The 10,378-nt window shown below is 38.7% G+C and overlaps 2 protein-coding genes across 2 annotated transcripts; both read left to right on the forward strand.

The window, feature by feature from the left end:
• Nucleotides 1-1,343: 1,343 nt before the first annotated feature.
• On the forward strand, nucleotides 1,344-4,564 carry LOC110935235 (probable F-box protein At2g36090). The gene is made up of 3 exons (XM_022177722.2): nucleotides 1,344-1,742; nucleotides 3,242-3,669; nucleotides 4,211-4,564. The coding sequence occupies exons 1-3, from the start codon at nucleotides 1,388-1,390 to the stop codon at nucleotides 4,475-4,477; spliced, it is 1,050 nt and encodes a 349-aa protein (XP_022033414.1). The 5' UTR covers nucleotides 1,344-1,387; the 3' UTR covers nucleotides 4,478-4,564.
• A 3,487-nt stretch (nucleotides 4,565-8,051) lies between these two features.
• On the forward strand, nucleotides 8,052-9,026 carry LOC110934122. Its single transcript, XM_022177312.1, has one exon. It carries the CDS (start codon nucleotides 8,052-8,054, stop codon nucleotides 9,024-9,026), a length of 975 nt encoding a protein of 324 aa, XP_022033004.1.
• The last annotated feature ends 1,352 nt before the right edge of the window (nucleotides 9,027-10,378 follow it).

The raw sequence follows: 10,378 nt of genomic DNA on the forward strand, positions 1-10,378 counted from the left end.
TGGACTCGGGCTGTTTCATCTTCGGATGAGATAGAAAGTAAGCTTGCGCTCGAGTCTTTATTACAACCGATTGCTTTGAATGACAGCGATGATACGTGGTCTTGGTCTAACGGGGTTAGTAGTGGTTTTGAGGTTGCTGAAGTTAAAAGGTGGCTTAGAGGGGCGCCGGTTAATCATCCTGCGTTTGAGTTCAGTTGGAGTTCTTGGGTGCCGACCAAATGTAACATTTTTATGTGGCGTGCGTTCTTGGATCGTCTTCCAACTAAAATGTCGTTAGCTCGAAGGGGTATTGTGGGGGATAATCCTCATTGCGTGTGGTGCCAATCTTATGACGAGTCGATCGAGCATCTTCTCACGGGTTGTGCAGTGGCGTATGGGGTGTGGGATAAGATTGCTATGTGGTGTAGGATTCCGAGACCGTTCGTGTTCCATGTGAAGGATGTCGTTCTTCTGCATGAGCATAGTGGTGTTACGGGAGTCAAGAAGGAGGTTTTGCACGGTATCATTATCATCACATGTTGGAGAATGTGGAGAGCTAGGAATGAGAAGATCTTCAATGGTACTGATACGAATGCGGTGAAATTGGTGGCGGACATCAAGGCATGGGGGTATATTTGGTATAAGCATAGGTTCAAGGGTGGGATAGTGGATTGGTCTCGTTGGTGCTCTTTTGATGTAACGTAATATGTTTGTTTCGTTTGGATTTCTTTGGTTTTCGGCTTCTTTCTCTGTCTTGGAGATAGTTGTCGGGTTTGGTTGTTTTTAATGAAGTTCAATTTTCAAAAAAAAAAAAAAAAAAAATTAATTGTGGTCCAAAATTTTGATAAAGATCAAGACATCAAGTAGCGCGATTTCCGAAAACTTCATTTTAACGAACATAGTCATAGACTATTATTTATGTCTTATATATCCATATACTTATTTACGAATAAATGGACCAAGTAGGATATCTGATTCAGCTCAACTTTATACATATACATGTTTAAAGTTAACAAAATTTATTTTTAAAAAATTATTGATGTATTTTTATGAGTATTGCCGTACGGTATAAAAATATTTTGTCTTGCTTTAAAATACCTAAAAGTACCAAATAGGATAGATTTCAATTATCCAATAAAAATCTTGTTGACTTTGACTAATCATTTGTATGATCAACCTTAGCAAGTCTAATGACTTCTATAATGTCCCACTTAATTTTTTAACATTGTTGTCAATTGCTTTGGTCATCGGTCAACTTTCACTCACCTCAAACTCCAAGGGCAATTTCGTCATTTCCCATCCAAAACAACTATTTATACTCCAAAAATGCAAAACCTCATACTCATTATTTCAATATACAAATAACACCATCACTCAACTCTACACGAAACCTTTTACCACCATAAACATGTCTAAAACCACCCCATCACCACCACCTTACGCCGCCGCGGATATTTCTTCGTTGCCCGCGGATATACTCGAGTACCATGTCCTTACTCGACTAGACGGTCAAACGTTAGCGTCCGCCAGCTGTGCCAACGCGGTCCTACGCTCCATTTTGGACACAAACCATGGTCTGTGGTATGATGTTTGCCACTCCACTTGGCCGTCGACCTCCGGCGAGGTCGTAAACCGGATCATTTCAAGTTTCTCCGGCAATGGACCCCGGGAGTTTTTCTCTCAAGCGTTCCCTATGCCTTCACCTGACCCCACTAAAGTGTTTTCACCATCGTCACCACCGCAATGCAATAAATTGATCAATTGTAAGCATTTTTGTGGCATATTCACACGTGAATTGATAAAAAATATATATATTATTAATTAATGTATAAGTTTTTGTATATGTTTATAATTATTAGAGTAAAATGGCAAAATAGTCACTGAGTTTATGTCACTTTTACCACTTCAGTCTAAAAATGAATTTTTATCCAATTGGCAAACTGGTTTAGAATTTTCTGTTAACTTCTCCCCTTTTTAGTTGTTTTTCTTATTTAAATGAAGGGTATAATACTATAATCATCATTTTATGTCATAATATATTTTAATTAAATGACGAAAATGACAAAAAAACAGAGAAGTTAACATAAAATTGTAACCCAATTTGCCAATTTGATGAAAATGACAACAAAAATGAAACCTCGGGACTTCGATACAAAAAAAATTATTTTTGAAATGAAGTGGCAAAAGTGGCATAAATTCAAGGACATTTTGGCATTTTACTCTAACAATTATACATCTATAAATAGTATATACGCTGATGTTAAATGTATAGGCAAAAGATCAAATACAAATAATCTTAACATACTAAACATACAAATTGAAGGAAAACCCAAAAAAACAAGGTGGCATTTTTGTAATTACCACCAACTATCAAAGTTACAACCAAAAATACCTAAAAAAACACAATTTTTTTTTAACATGCTACTAAAAGTAGCGATTTTTTAATAAAAAATGTTAAAAAAATAAAATAAAATAATTTGTATGTTTTTTATTTTTTTAGATTTTTTTAGGTTTTTTGGGGGTTTAGTTTTTAGCATTTTAGCTTGGGTGGGGGGGGGGGGGGAGGGGTTAGGTTTTTGGGTGGTGGGGGGTTAGGTTTTTTTAGGTTTTTGGGGGGTGGGGGGGGTAGGTTTTTTTTAGGTTTTTGGGGGGTGGGGGGTTTAGGTTTTTTTTGGGGGTGGGGGGAGTGGTTAGGTTTTTTTTAGGTATATTTGTAGAGTAACTTTGATAGTTATTGATAATTACAAAAATGGCACCTTGTCTTTTTGAGTTTTCCTTCAATTTGTATGTTTAGTATGTTAAGATTATTTGTACAAGAACTTTACCCTAAATGTATAACACCCTCCTATGAGTAAAATAAAATAGATAGAAGATGTGTCTAATATGGTAGAGAATAATAGATGGTACATTCAATATAAATAATAGTAAGGAAGGGTTTGTTATTGTTAAATTAGAGGTAAAGTCAACGAGAGTCAAAACTGGTTCCAAGTGAAACCAACCAATTTGGGTTAGAACCGAACCACGTTTAATGGAAACCGGTGTTTAATAAAATAACATTTTTTTATCTATGCATTTTTGTATTAGAAAATTGTGTAATTTATATATTTAAACAAGCTCGATAAAATATGCAAGGGCTCAGGTTTGTTTATTAAACAAGCTTATTTTTTAGGTTCGGGCTTGAAATGGTCAAGTTTAGCTTGATTTAAACTTTTAGCGAATCGATCTTAAGTAGCTAATGTGAACGCTCGTATGCTTATTGCAGCGTCGTCGAGTGTATTAATCTCCGCAGTAGACGTTTACCACCGAAACAAACTGATTTTCACAAAAACGGAAGAAACCGAAACCGTCTCCGGTTGGTTCCAATGCTCGCCGTTCAGAATCGACTTGCTAGACCCAAAAGACGTGGTTCCGACGGATATACCCCACCCGGACGGAGACGCCACGTGTACGTCTTTGATCAACGACATGACACTAAGTTGGATCCTCATCGACCCACTTTCTAAACGCGTTGTCAACCTCTCCTCCCACCGACCTGTCTCCGTTCAACGCCATTGGTTAACTGGCGATGTACAAGTTCGCTTCGGGTCCGTACTCGCTGGCGGCAACCACAAACACTTGTCGGAGGCAAACGCATTGGTGCAATGTGCGATAGTGGTGAACTGCGGCCGATCGGATGGAGGGGAAATGCAGGTGCGAAAGTTTTTTTTTTTTTTTTTTTTTTTTTTTTTTTTTGTTGTTAACACGTCCACTTAACTTTGCATTTACAAAGATTTAAATCCACATCACTTTTGTTGTTTTTTAACGAGATTTTTACAATTAAATACCACTTGTAAGAGCATTGACGATCCAGAACTCCACAAACCTTCACCTGAGCATGTCATGTCGTATTTCAAATCTCGCTAAAAAAATACAAAACCTCCATCTCACAACCCACTTTTTATATTAAAAATATATATAAATAATATTATTACGTTCTGACATAAATTTTGTTTAAAAACGAGTCGGGTCAAATACAATACATTTTCTCTAGGTGTTATAAATTTGAGTTACTTTACGTTCTGACGACGCCGCAACGCACGTACCATACTAAAACTTAAAAAAATATTATTTTCTTACGTGCTTTTAAGTACGTTTCGTTATAAATCCAAATTGGTTTACATTTCAACGTAATTTTTTTATCAAAAATGAGTCAGGTCAAATAAGACGTTTTCATACTTATTTTGTTTCCCAGGTGCGAGAGTTGAGTATGAAGGTGGAAGATATGGATGGAAAACATTTAAATGGGAGGGATAGTTTGGTAATTTTACAAAGGACATTGGAGGGTAAAAGAGGAAATGGGTTGAAAAGAGAAAAAGAAGCGAGAAATAGATACATCAAGTTTGAAGAAATGAAGAGAGAAAGAAGAGAAAGAAAGTTGAGGGTAGAGGAGACATTAGACACTTTGTCTGTGGCTTTTGGGTTATCAGTTTTTGCTGGCTTAATTTTTATTTTTTGTTAATTTTTTTTATTTTTTTTATGTGAAGTGAATATTAGAAGTAATTAGTGATGAATATTATTATAACTAATACAATTTTTTTTTGATATTTTTGAACTCCAGATAAATAACTTTAATAATTCTGTTTCATTAAATCATAAAGCAAAATATATGGTGTCTACATACATCTAATGTACACATCAGAGTTGGTTCTGTGTCACTTTTAACATTTTATGTTGACAATAGTTAACATCATTAAATAATAAATATCATGTCCTATATTTATGTACTTAACATTAAGAACGATTTTCCTTTTTAAATATTTTTATTAACTTTCTAAAATAAATAAAAAAAATTCAAGGTAAAATCCGTTTCATATAATGAAATGAAATGATCTAAATGTTGTCCATTTAAATAAAATAGTTAAAATTGATCTAAATCCTTGAAATCCTTTGTAACATGGATTTCCATTTCTTACGTGGTTCGTTCAATTTTTATCTGGATTTTATTTTGTTTTGTGAAACGAACACTACCAGAGAATGTCAATGGTGATGGATTGTTGGATTTTCTATTTGTGGATGGTAGCATTTTATTTGTGTAGAAAACATAATATCGGACACGCTAAAAATCATTTCGTGTTTTGGGTCGAGTCATTTGAAGTTCATTTACGAATATGCGTGACACATGCTGACAAAGTAACAATTTAAAGAATTGATATCTTTAGCTTGAATTAACGCTTTTTGTGTGTAATTTTTGTCTTTATAATAGTTTCAGTTATTTATCTCACGTTTTCAATTAAAAACTTAGGTTTATAATTTTATGTAGTTAGCTCGAGATTAGAGGTATATGATTGAAAGTATATGAGAATGGGAGTAGGAATGAGTTGTTGAGATCATTTGCTTGTCATGTTATCTATAAGGGTAAGATACCTAATCGCTTTTTCTAAGAATGCAAAATAATTTTGCAAGAAACGAAGTTGTATTGATCTTTTATCCGACAGAGACACGAATGTAAGTGTTTCAACTTTAAGGTATACATAGGTAAGTGTTAAAACAAAAGTTGTTTGTATTAATATAGTTAAAAGAAATTAGTTAAAAGTTGTTCGTATTATTGGGATAGCGTGTGACGTCGCCTGAATCTCGGCTGGACCTTCATTCTATCTCGTCGTATTGCAGCTTCCATTCGCCTCCCGGGTTTGGGTTTCTGTTCTGTCGGTATCCGTTTTTGTCGGTTCATTGTCTCCTCGCCGGATCTTCTTCTTGACTGCTTAGTGGATCTGATATTGGTCGCGGCTATCCGGTATAGTTCAACTAGACTGATTCGAATCCCATTAACCTATCGTTGAAGTACTTTCCGCGTCTTGGAGACCGGTCTTCTTTGTTTCTGGTGGTGTTCAGTATGGCTGGTAAAGAGCATGTTATTAGCAACATTACTAAGTTATTCGTATCCAACCTCCCGGATGGTTGTTCATCCTGGGACCTAAGGAAGTGTTTGGAAGGTTTCGGAGATATTTCGGGCATGTCCGTTGCAAAAAAAAGGGGGGGGGGGACAAAGATGGCAATAGGTTTGGTTTTGTAAGTTTTGTAGAGGTCAGAGAGAGGAAGGAACTGATAAAGAATTTAAGGGGGGTCAAGATGGGTGATTATAGATTAAAGATCAATGTGGCCAGGTATGCGTTGGAAAATTTAGGGTTCTCAGATCGGCCAGAGGTCAAGAAGAACAGTGCCAAGGCTCCGGGTCAAGCTTGCAGCGGAGGTCCTAACGAACTTAGAGATGTCAGAAGCTACAGAGATGTGGTCGGGAAGGCTAGAGTTTCGGATGGTTCAGGTATGATTCAGGATGTCTTGCAGATGGTTCCAAGGTGGAGCCGGAGAAGGTCATTATAGTGCCGGACAGAACGTCGGCCTTCAAGAACATGTTTGGTTTGGCTTTGGTGGGAAAGACTGTGGACATAGAGACGCTGGTGGACTTCGAAAGATTGTTGTCTATTGCTAAGATCGTTGTCGCTAACGTTCAATACTTAGGGGGTTTGTCGTTACTCATATCGTTTCATGATGAGGTATCAGCAAAAAAAATTTTGGCTTCAAAGATTATCTAGGGTCCGTGGTTTTCTAAACTTGACACTTGGAGTGGACAGTCTCTTCCTTTAGAAAGAATAGCCTGGCTCAAGCTTAGTGGTGTTCCCCTTCACCTGTATGAGTCTGATGTTATGGTTCAGATCGGAGAGTTATTTGGGAAGATCCTTCATCTTCCAAAGTTCGTGGAAGAAGACCTTGACTTATCGGTCAGCAGAGTGGGGGTGTTAGTGGGTGAAGTTAACAAGATCAAAGAAAGTGTCACGTTAAGGTGGAATAACAGATCATTCAGGATATGGGTGGAAGAGGAGCACAACGTTTGGGTTCCAGACTGTTTGGAGAACAAAGAAGATTTGGGACCAGCTGGTCGTTCGCCGATGGCTTCAGCTCCGATCGACACCGAGTCGAATCCCCGGAACATGGATAACGAAGGGTCGTCGGGTAAGAATGATGGGGGAGGAGGTAGGGAGTCGCCGGAATTTTTGGTTGCTTCTCCCCATGCAGATTACATTCCCATGCAGGAGGTAAGAGAAAAAAGCGACAAAGAGATAGCGGATAGGATTTCTGGGAGGTCACAAGTTTCGAGCCCCGAGGTAGTTTTTAAGGAAGCCCAGTTTTCGTGTCATAATCATGATCCTACTTTTTTGGGATTGGGAAGAGAGGATGGAGTTTCCACAACTGTAAGGGAGTCGATATTAGATAAAGGTGGGGTCCATGTTCAGTGCGGTAAAGAGAAAAATAATGTTAAGGAAGTTTATTATTTTAACTCAGTGGATCAGAATTTAAGGCCCAAAAAAGAGTGTATAAAATCAAGCCCAGGAACAAAAGGTATACCCAACCTGGAATCTCAAGCCCAACCTCAGTAGAAAGGCCCAGGAAGAGGGTTAGGGAGGATGAGGAGTTTAGGTTTGACTTGAACGTTAACACGTCTGAAAATAATTATTCCTCCCCTTTGGAAGAAGCTCCTATTGACAGGCCAACAGTGGTGGATGCTTATACTAAGACATCGGTAGTCGATGACGGAAGTCCCAAAGGCAGTAGCGACATGGGGGAAGTACTATCGGAGGTGGTTAGAGACTCTTTTGAATCCCAAGGAGATCGAGGCTACTATTCAAATGGGGAAGATTGTGGGTGTTGACCTGGACAATCACAATGACTTTATCAGCGAAGCGATCAGAGGAGAAGGTATGAACGTTGTTTTACAATGAATTTTCTGTCATTAAATATTAGAGGGATTGCTGGGGATTCGAAAGCTACTTGGGTTAGAGAGCTAAGTTCAACTTATAAAATTGGGGCTATTGCAATTCAAGAGATTAAGACTGTGGTGGTGGTGAGATCGGCATTGGCCGGTTATTGGGGTAACAATAATTTCGAGTTTGCGAGTGTCGACTCAGTTGGTTTATCAGGGGGTCTTATCTGGCTGTGGGATCCTTGTATTCTTAAAAATTGATAGTGTCACTCAGAACAGATGCTTCTTTTTAATGAAGGGCCATTTGGTGGGTGATGGGGAGCCTATTAACTTAATGAATGTCTATGCCCCTCAAAATACTGTGGCGAAACGACAGCTTTGGATGGAGCTTTCGGATCTGATAACTCCTTCAGTTAGTAAGTGGGTTGTGGTTGGGGATTTTAACGCGGTTAGATTTCAAGAAGAAAGGAAAAAATCAAAGTTTAAACAGGTATGTGCTGACAATTTCAATAAAGTTATCTTCGACAACGACTTGCTGGAGTATCCTATGCAAGGCAGGAAGTTTACTTGCATAAGGGATAATGGGAAGAAGCTTAGTAAGCTCGACCGGTTTCTGGTTAGTTCTGAGTTTTTCAACACTTGGCCTTCGGCATGTGTCAGGGTGCTCCAAAGTAGATTCTCGGATCATTGTCCTATCTTGTTAGAGTTAGTGGATCTCAAATTTGGTCCACGGCCATTTCGGGTCTTTAGTTCTTGGATTGGGAAGCTGGGTTTCGAGGAAGCCGTTAGGGAGGCAGTGGATAGATTCGTGCCTTTTGACCCGGCCGATGCTAGTCTTACGGCCAAGTTTGCATCTATTAGATCTCGGTTGAAAACGTGGAGAGATAACTTCCTTTTGAAAGAAAACGAAACTGAAAGAACGGCGTTAGAGGAGTTGGAAAAGCTGGAAAATGATATGGAATCGAGAGATCTCACGGAGGAAGAAGAATGGGTTATCTCGGAGAACAGGAAAATAGTTAAAGGGGTGGAATTTAGAAAAAAATTGGATATTAAGCAACATGCCGGTTTGAAATGGGCGATCGAGGGGGATGAAAATTCCAAGTTTTTTCATGCTTTGATTAATTGCAGGAAAGCTTCTAATTTGATTCATGGTCTTTCTATTAATGGGGATTGGTGCTCAAAACCGTCGTTGATCAAGAAACAGGTTCTTTCGTTCTTCCAAGATAATTCAAAGAACCTCACTTCGACAGGCCTTCGGTTATGTGCAATAACATTAAGAAAATTTTGGAGATGGATAGAGACCGGTTAATCAAAGCATTTTAAGCCTAGGAAATTAAAGAGGCTATCTTCGAGTGTGGGGACGATAGGGCCTTGGGCCCAGATGGTATGAATTTCAGATTTATCAAGTCTTTTTGGGAGCTTTTTGAAGAGGATTTTATCAGAATCTTTGCTCAGTTCCATAGCTCCGGTGATATCAACTTAGGTAGTGGTTCCTCGTTTATTGCCTAGTTCCTAAAGTGCCCGATCCAGTTACACTAAATAATTACAGGCCTATTAATTTACTGGGTGTCATAAGCAAGGCTCTGTCTAAAGTGTTAGCCAATCGCATTAGGACGGTTTTGGATGGCGTTATTTCGGAATCTCAATCAGCTTTTCTTAAAGGAAGATTCATTCTGGATGGCCCCCTCATCGTTAACGAGTTGATTTCTTGGATTAAAAAGAGGAAGACTAAAGCCTTTTTCTTAAAATTGACTTCGAGAAGGCATATGATAATGTGAATTGGAATTTTGTGGGGAACGCTCTTGGTCAAATGGGTTTTCATATCAAGTGGTGTGAATGGGTGCGGGGAATTCTTAAGTCGGCTAACTCGGTTGTGTTAGTTAACGGCTCCCCTACCTTCACTTTTAAATGCGAAAAAGGTTTAAGACAAAGTGATCCGCTTTCGCCATTCCTTTTCTTGGTAGTCATGGAGGTCTTATCATGAAAGATCGAGAATGCCAAAGAAGCGGGAGCTATTAATGGTATTGTTACCCCTAATGGTAGGCCGGCTATCTCTCACCTCTTGTACGCGGATGATGCTATCGTCATGGGTGAATGGTCGAGGAACGAGGTAATTAATATCGTCAGAATCCTGCGGTGTTTTCATATTTGTTCGGGGCTTAAAATAAACTTAGACAAATCGAATCTTTATGGTATTGGAGTGGGCATGGCTGAGAAAGGGGATATGGCTAATGTTATAGGTTGTAAACCGGAGAGTCGGCCTTTCAAATACCTTGGTCTTACCGTGGGTGCCAACATGAACAGGTTAACAGTTGGAAACCGGTCATAGAGACATTTCGGGATCGATTGGCAAATTGAAAATCTCATCTCTTGTCTATTGGGGGTCGGGTGGTCATCATAAAATCTGTTATGGAATGCTTACCTACGTACTACTTCTCGCTTTATAAAGCTGCTAAGACGGTTATTGGCGAACTAAAATCAATGATCAAAAATTTCCTTTGGGGCGGTTCCTTAGAAGAAAAAAAGATGCATTGGGTAGTGTCACGGCCATCGGCCCGGTATTACCCGATCCAAAAGCAGCGGGACAGAAACCCGTGGTATTGGTGTATTATTTGGCAGCGGAAATTTTAACAGTATCTTTTAAACTGAAAATCCCCAATT

This window comes from Helianthus annuus, chromosome 2 (genome assembly GCF_002127325.2).
Source record: "Helianthus annuus cultivar XRQ/B chromosome 2, HanXRQr2.0-SUNRISE, whole genome shotgun sequence".
NCBI classification, from domain to species: Eukaryota; Viridiplantae; Streptophyta; class Magnoliopsida; order Asterales; family Asteraceae; genus Helianthus; species Helianthus annuus.

Bases quoted from the DNA above. Each gene is read 5' to 3' on its own strand.
- LOC110935235 (XM_022177722.2), top strand. From the start codon at position 1,388: ATGTCTAAAACCACCCCATCACCACCACCTTACGCCGCCGCGGATATT. The intron at 1,743-3,241 runs GTAAGCATTTTT...TGCTTATTGCAG, and splicing joins ATGCAATAAATTGATCAATT to CGTCGTCGAGTGTATTAATC. The intron at 3,670-4,210 runs GTGCGAAAGTTT...TTTGTTTCCCAG, and splicing joins CGGATGGAGGGGAAATGCAG to GTGCGAGAGTTGAGTATGAA.
- LOC110934122 (XM_022177312.1), top strand. From the start codon at position 8,052: ATGAATGTCTATGCCCCTCAAAATACTGTGGCGAAACGACAGCTTTGG.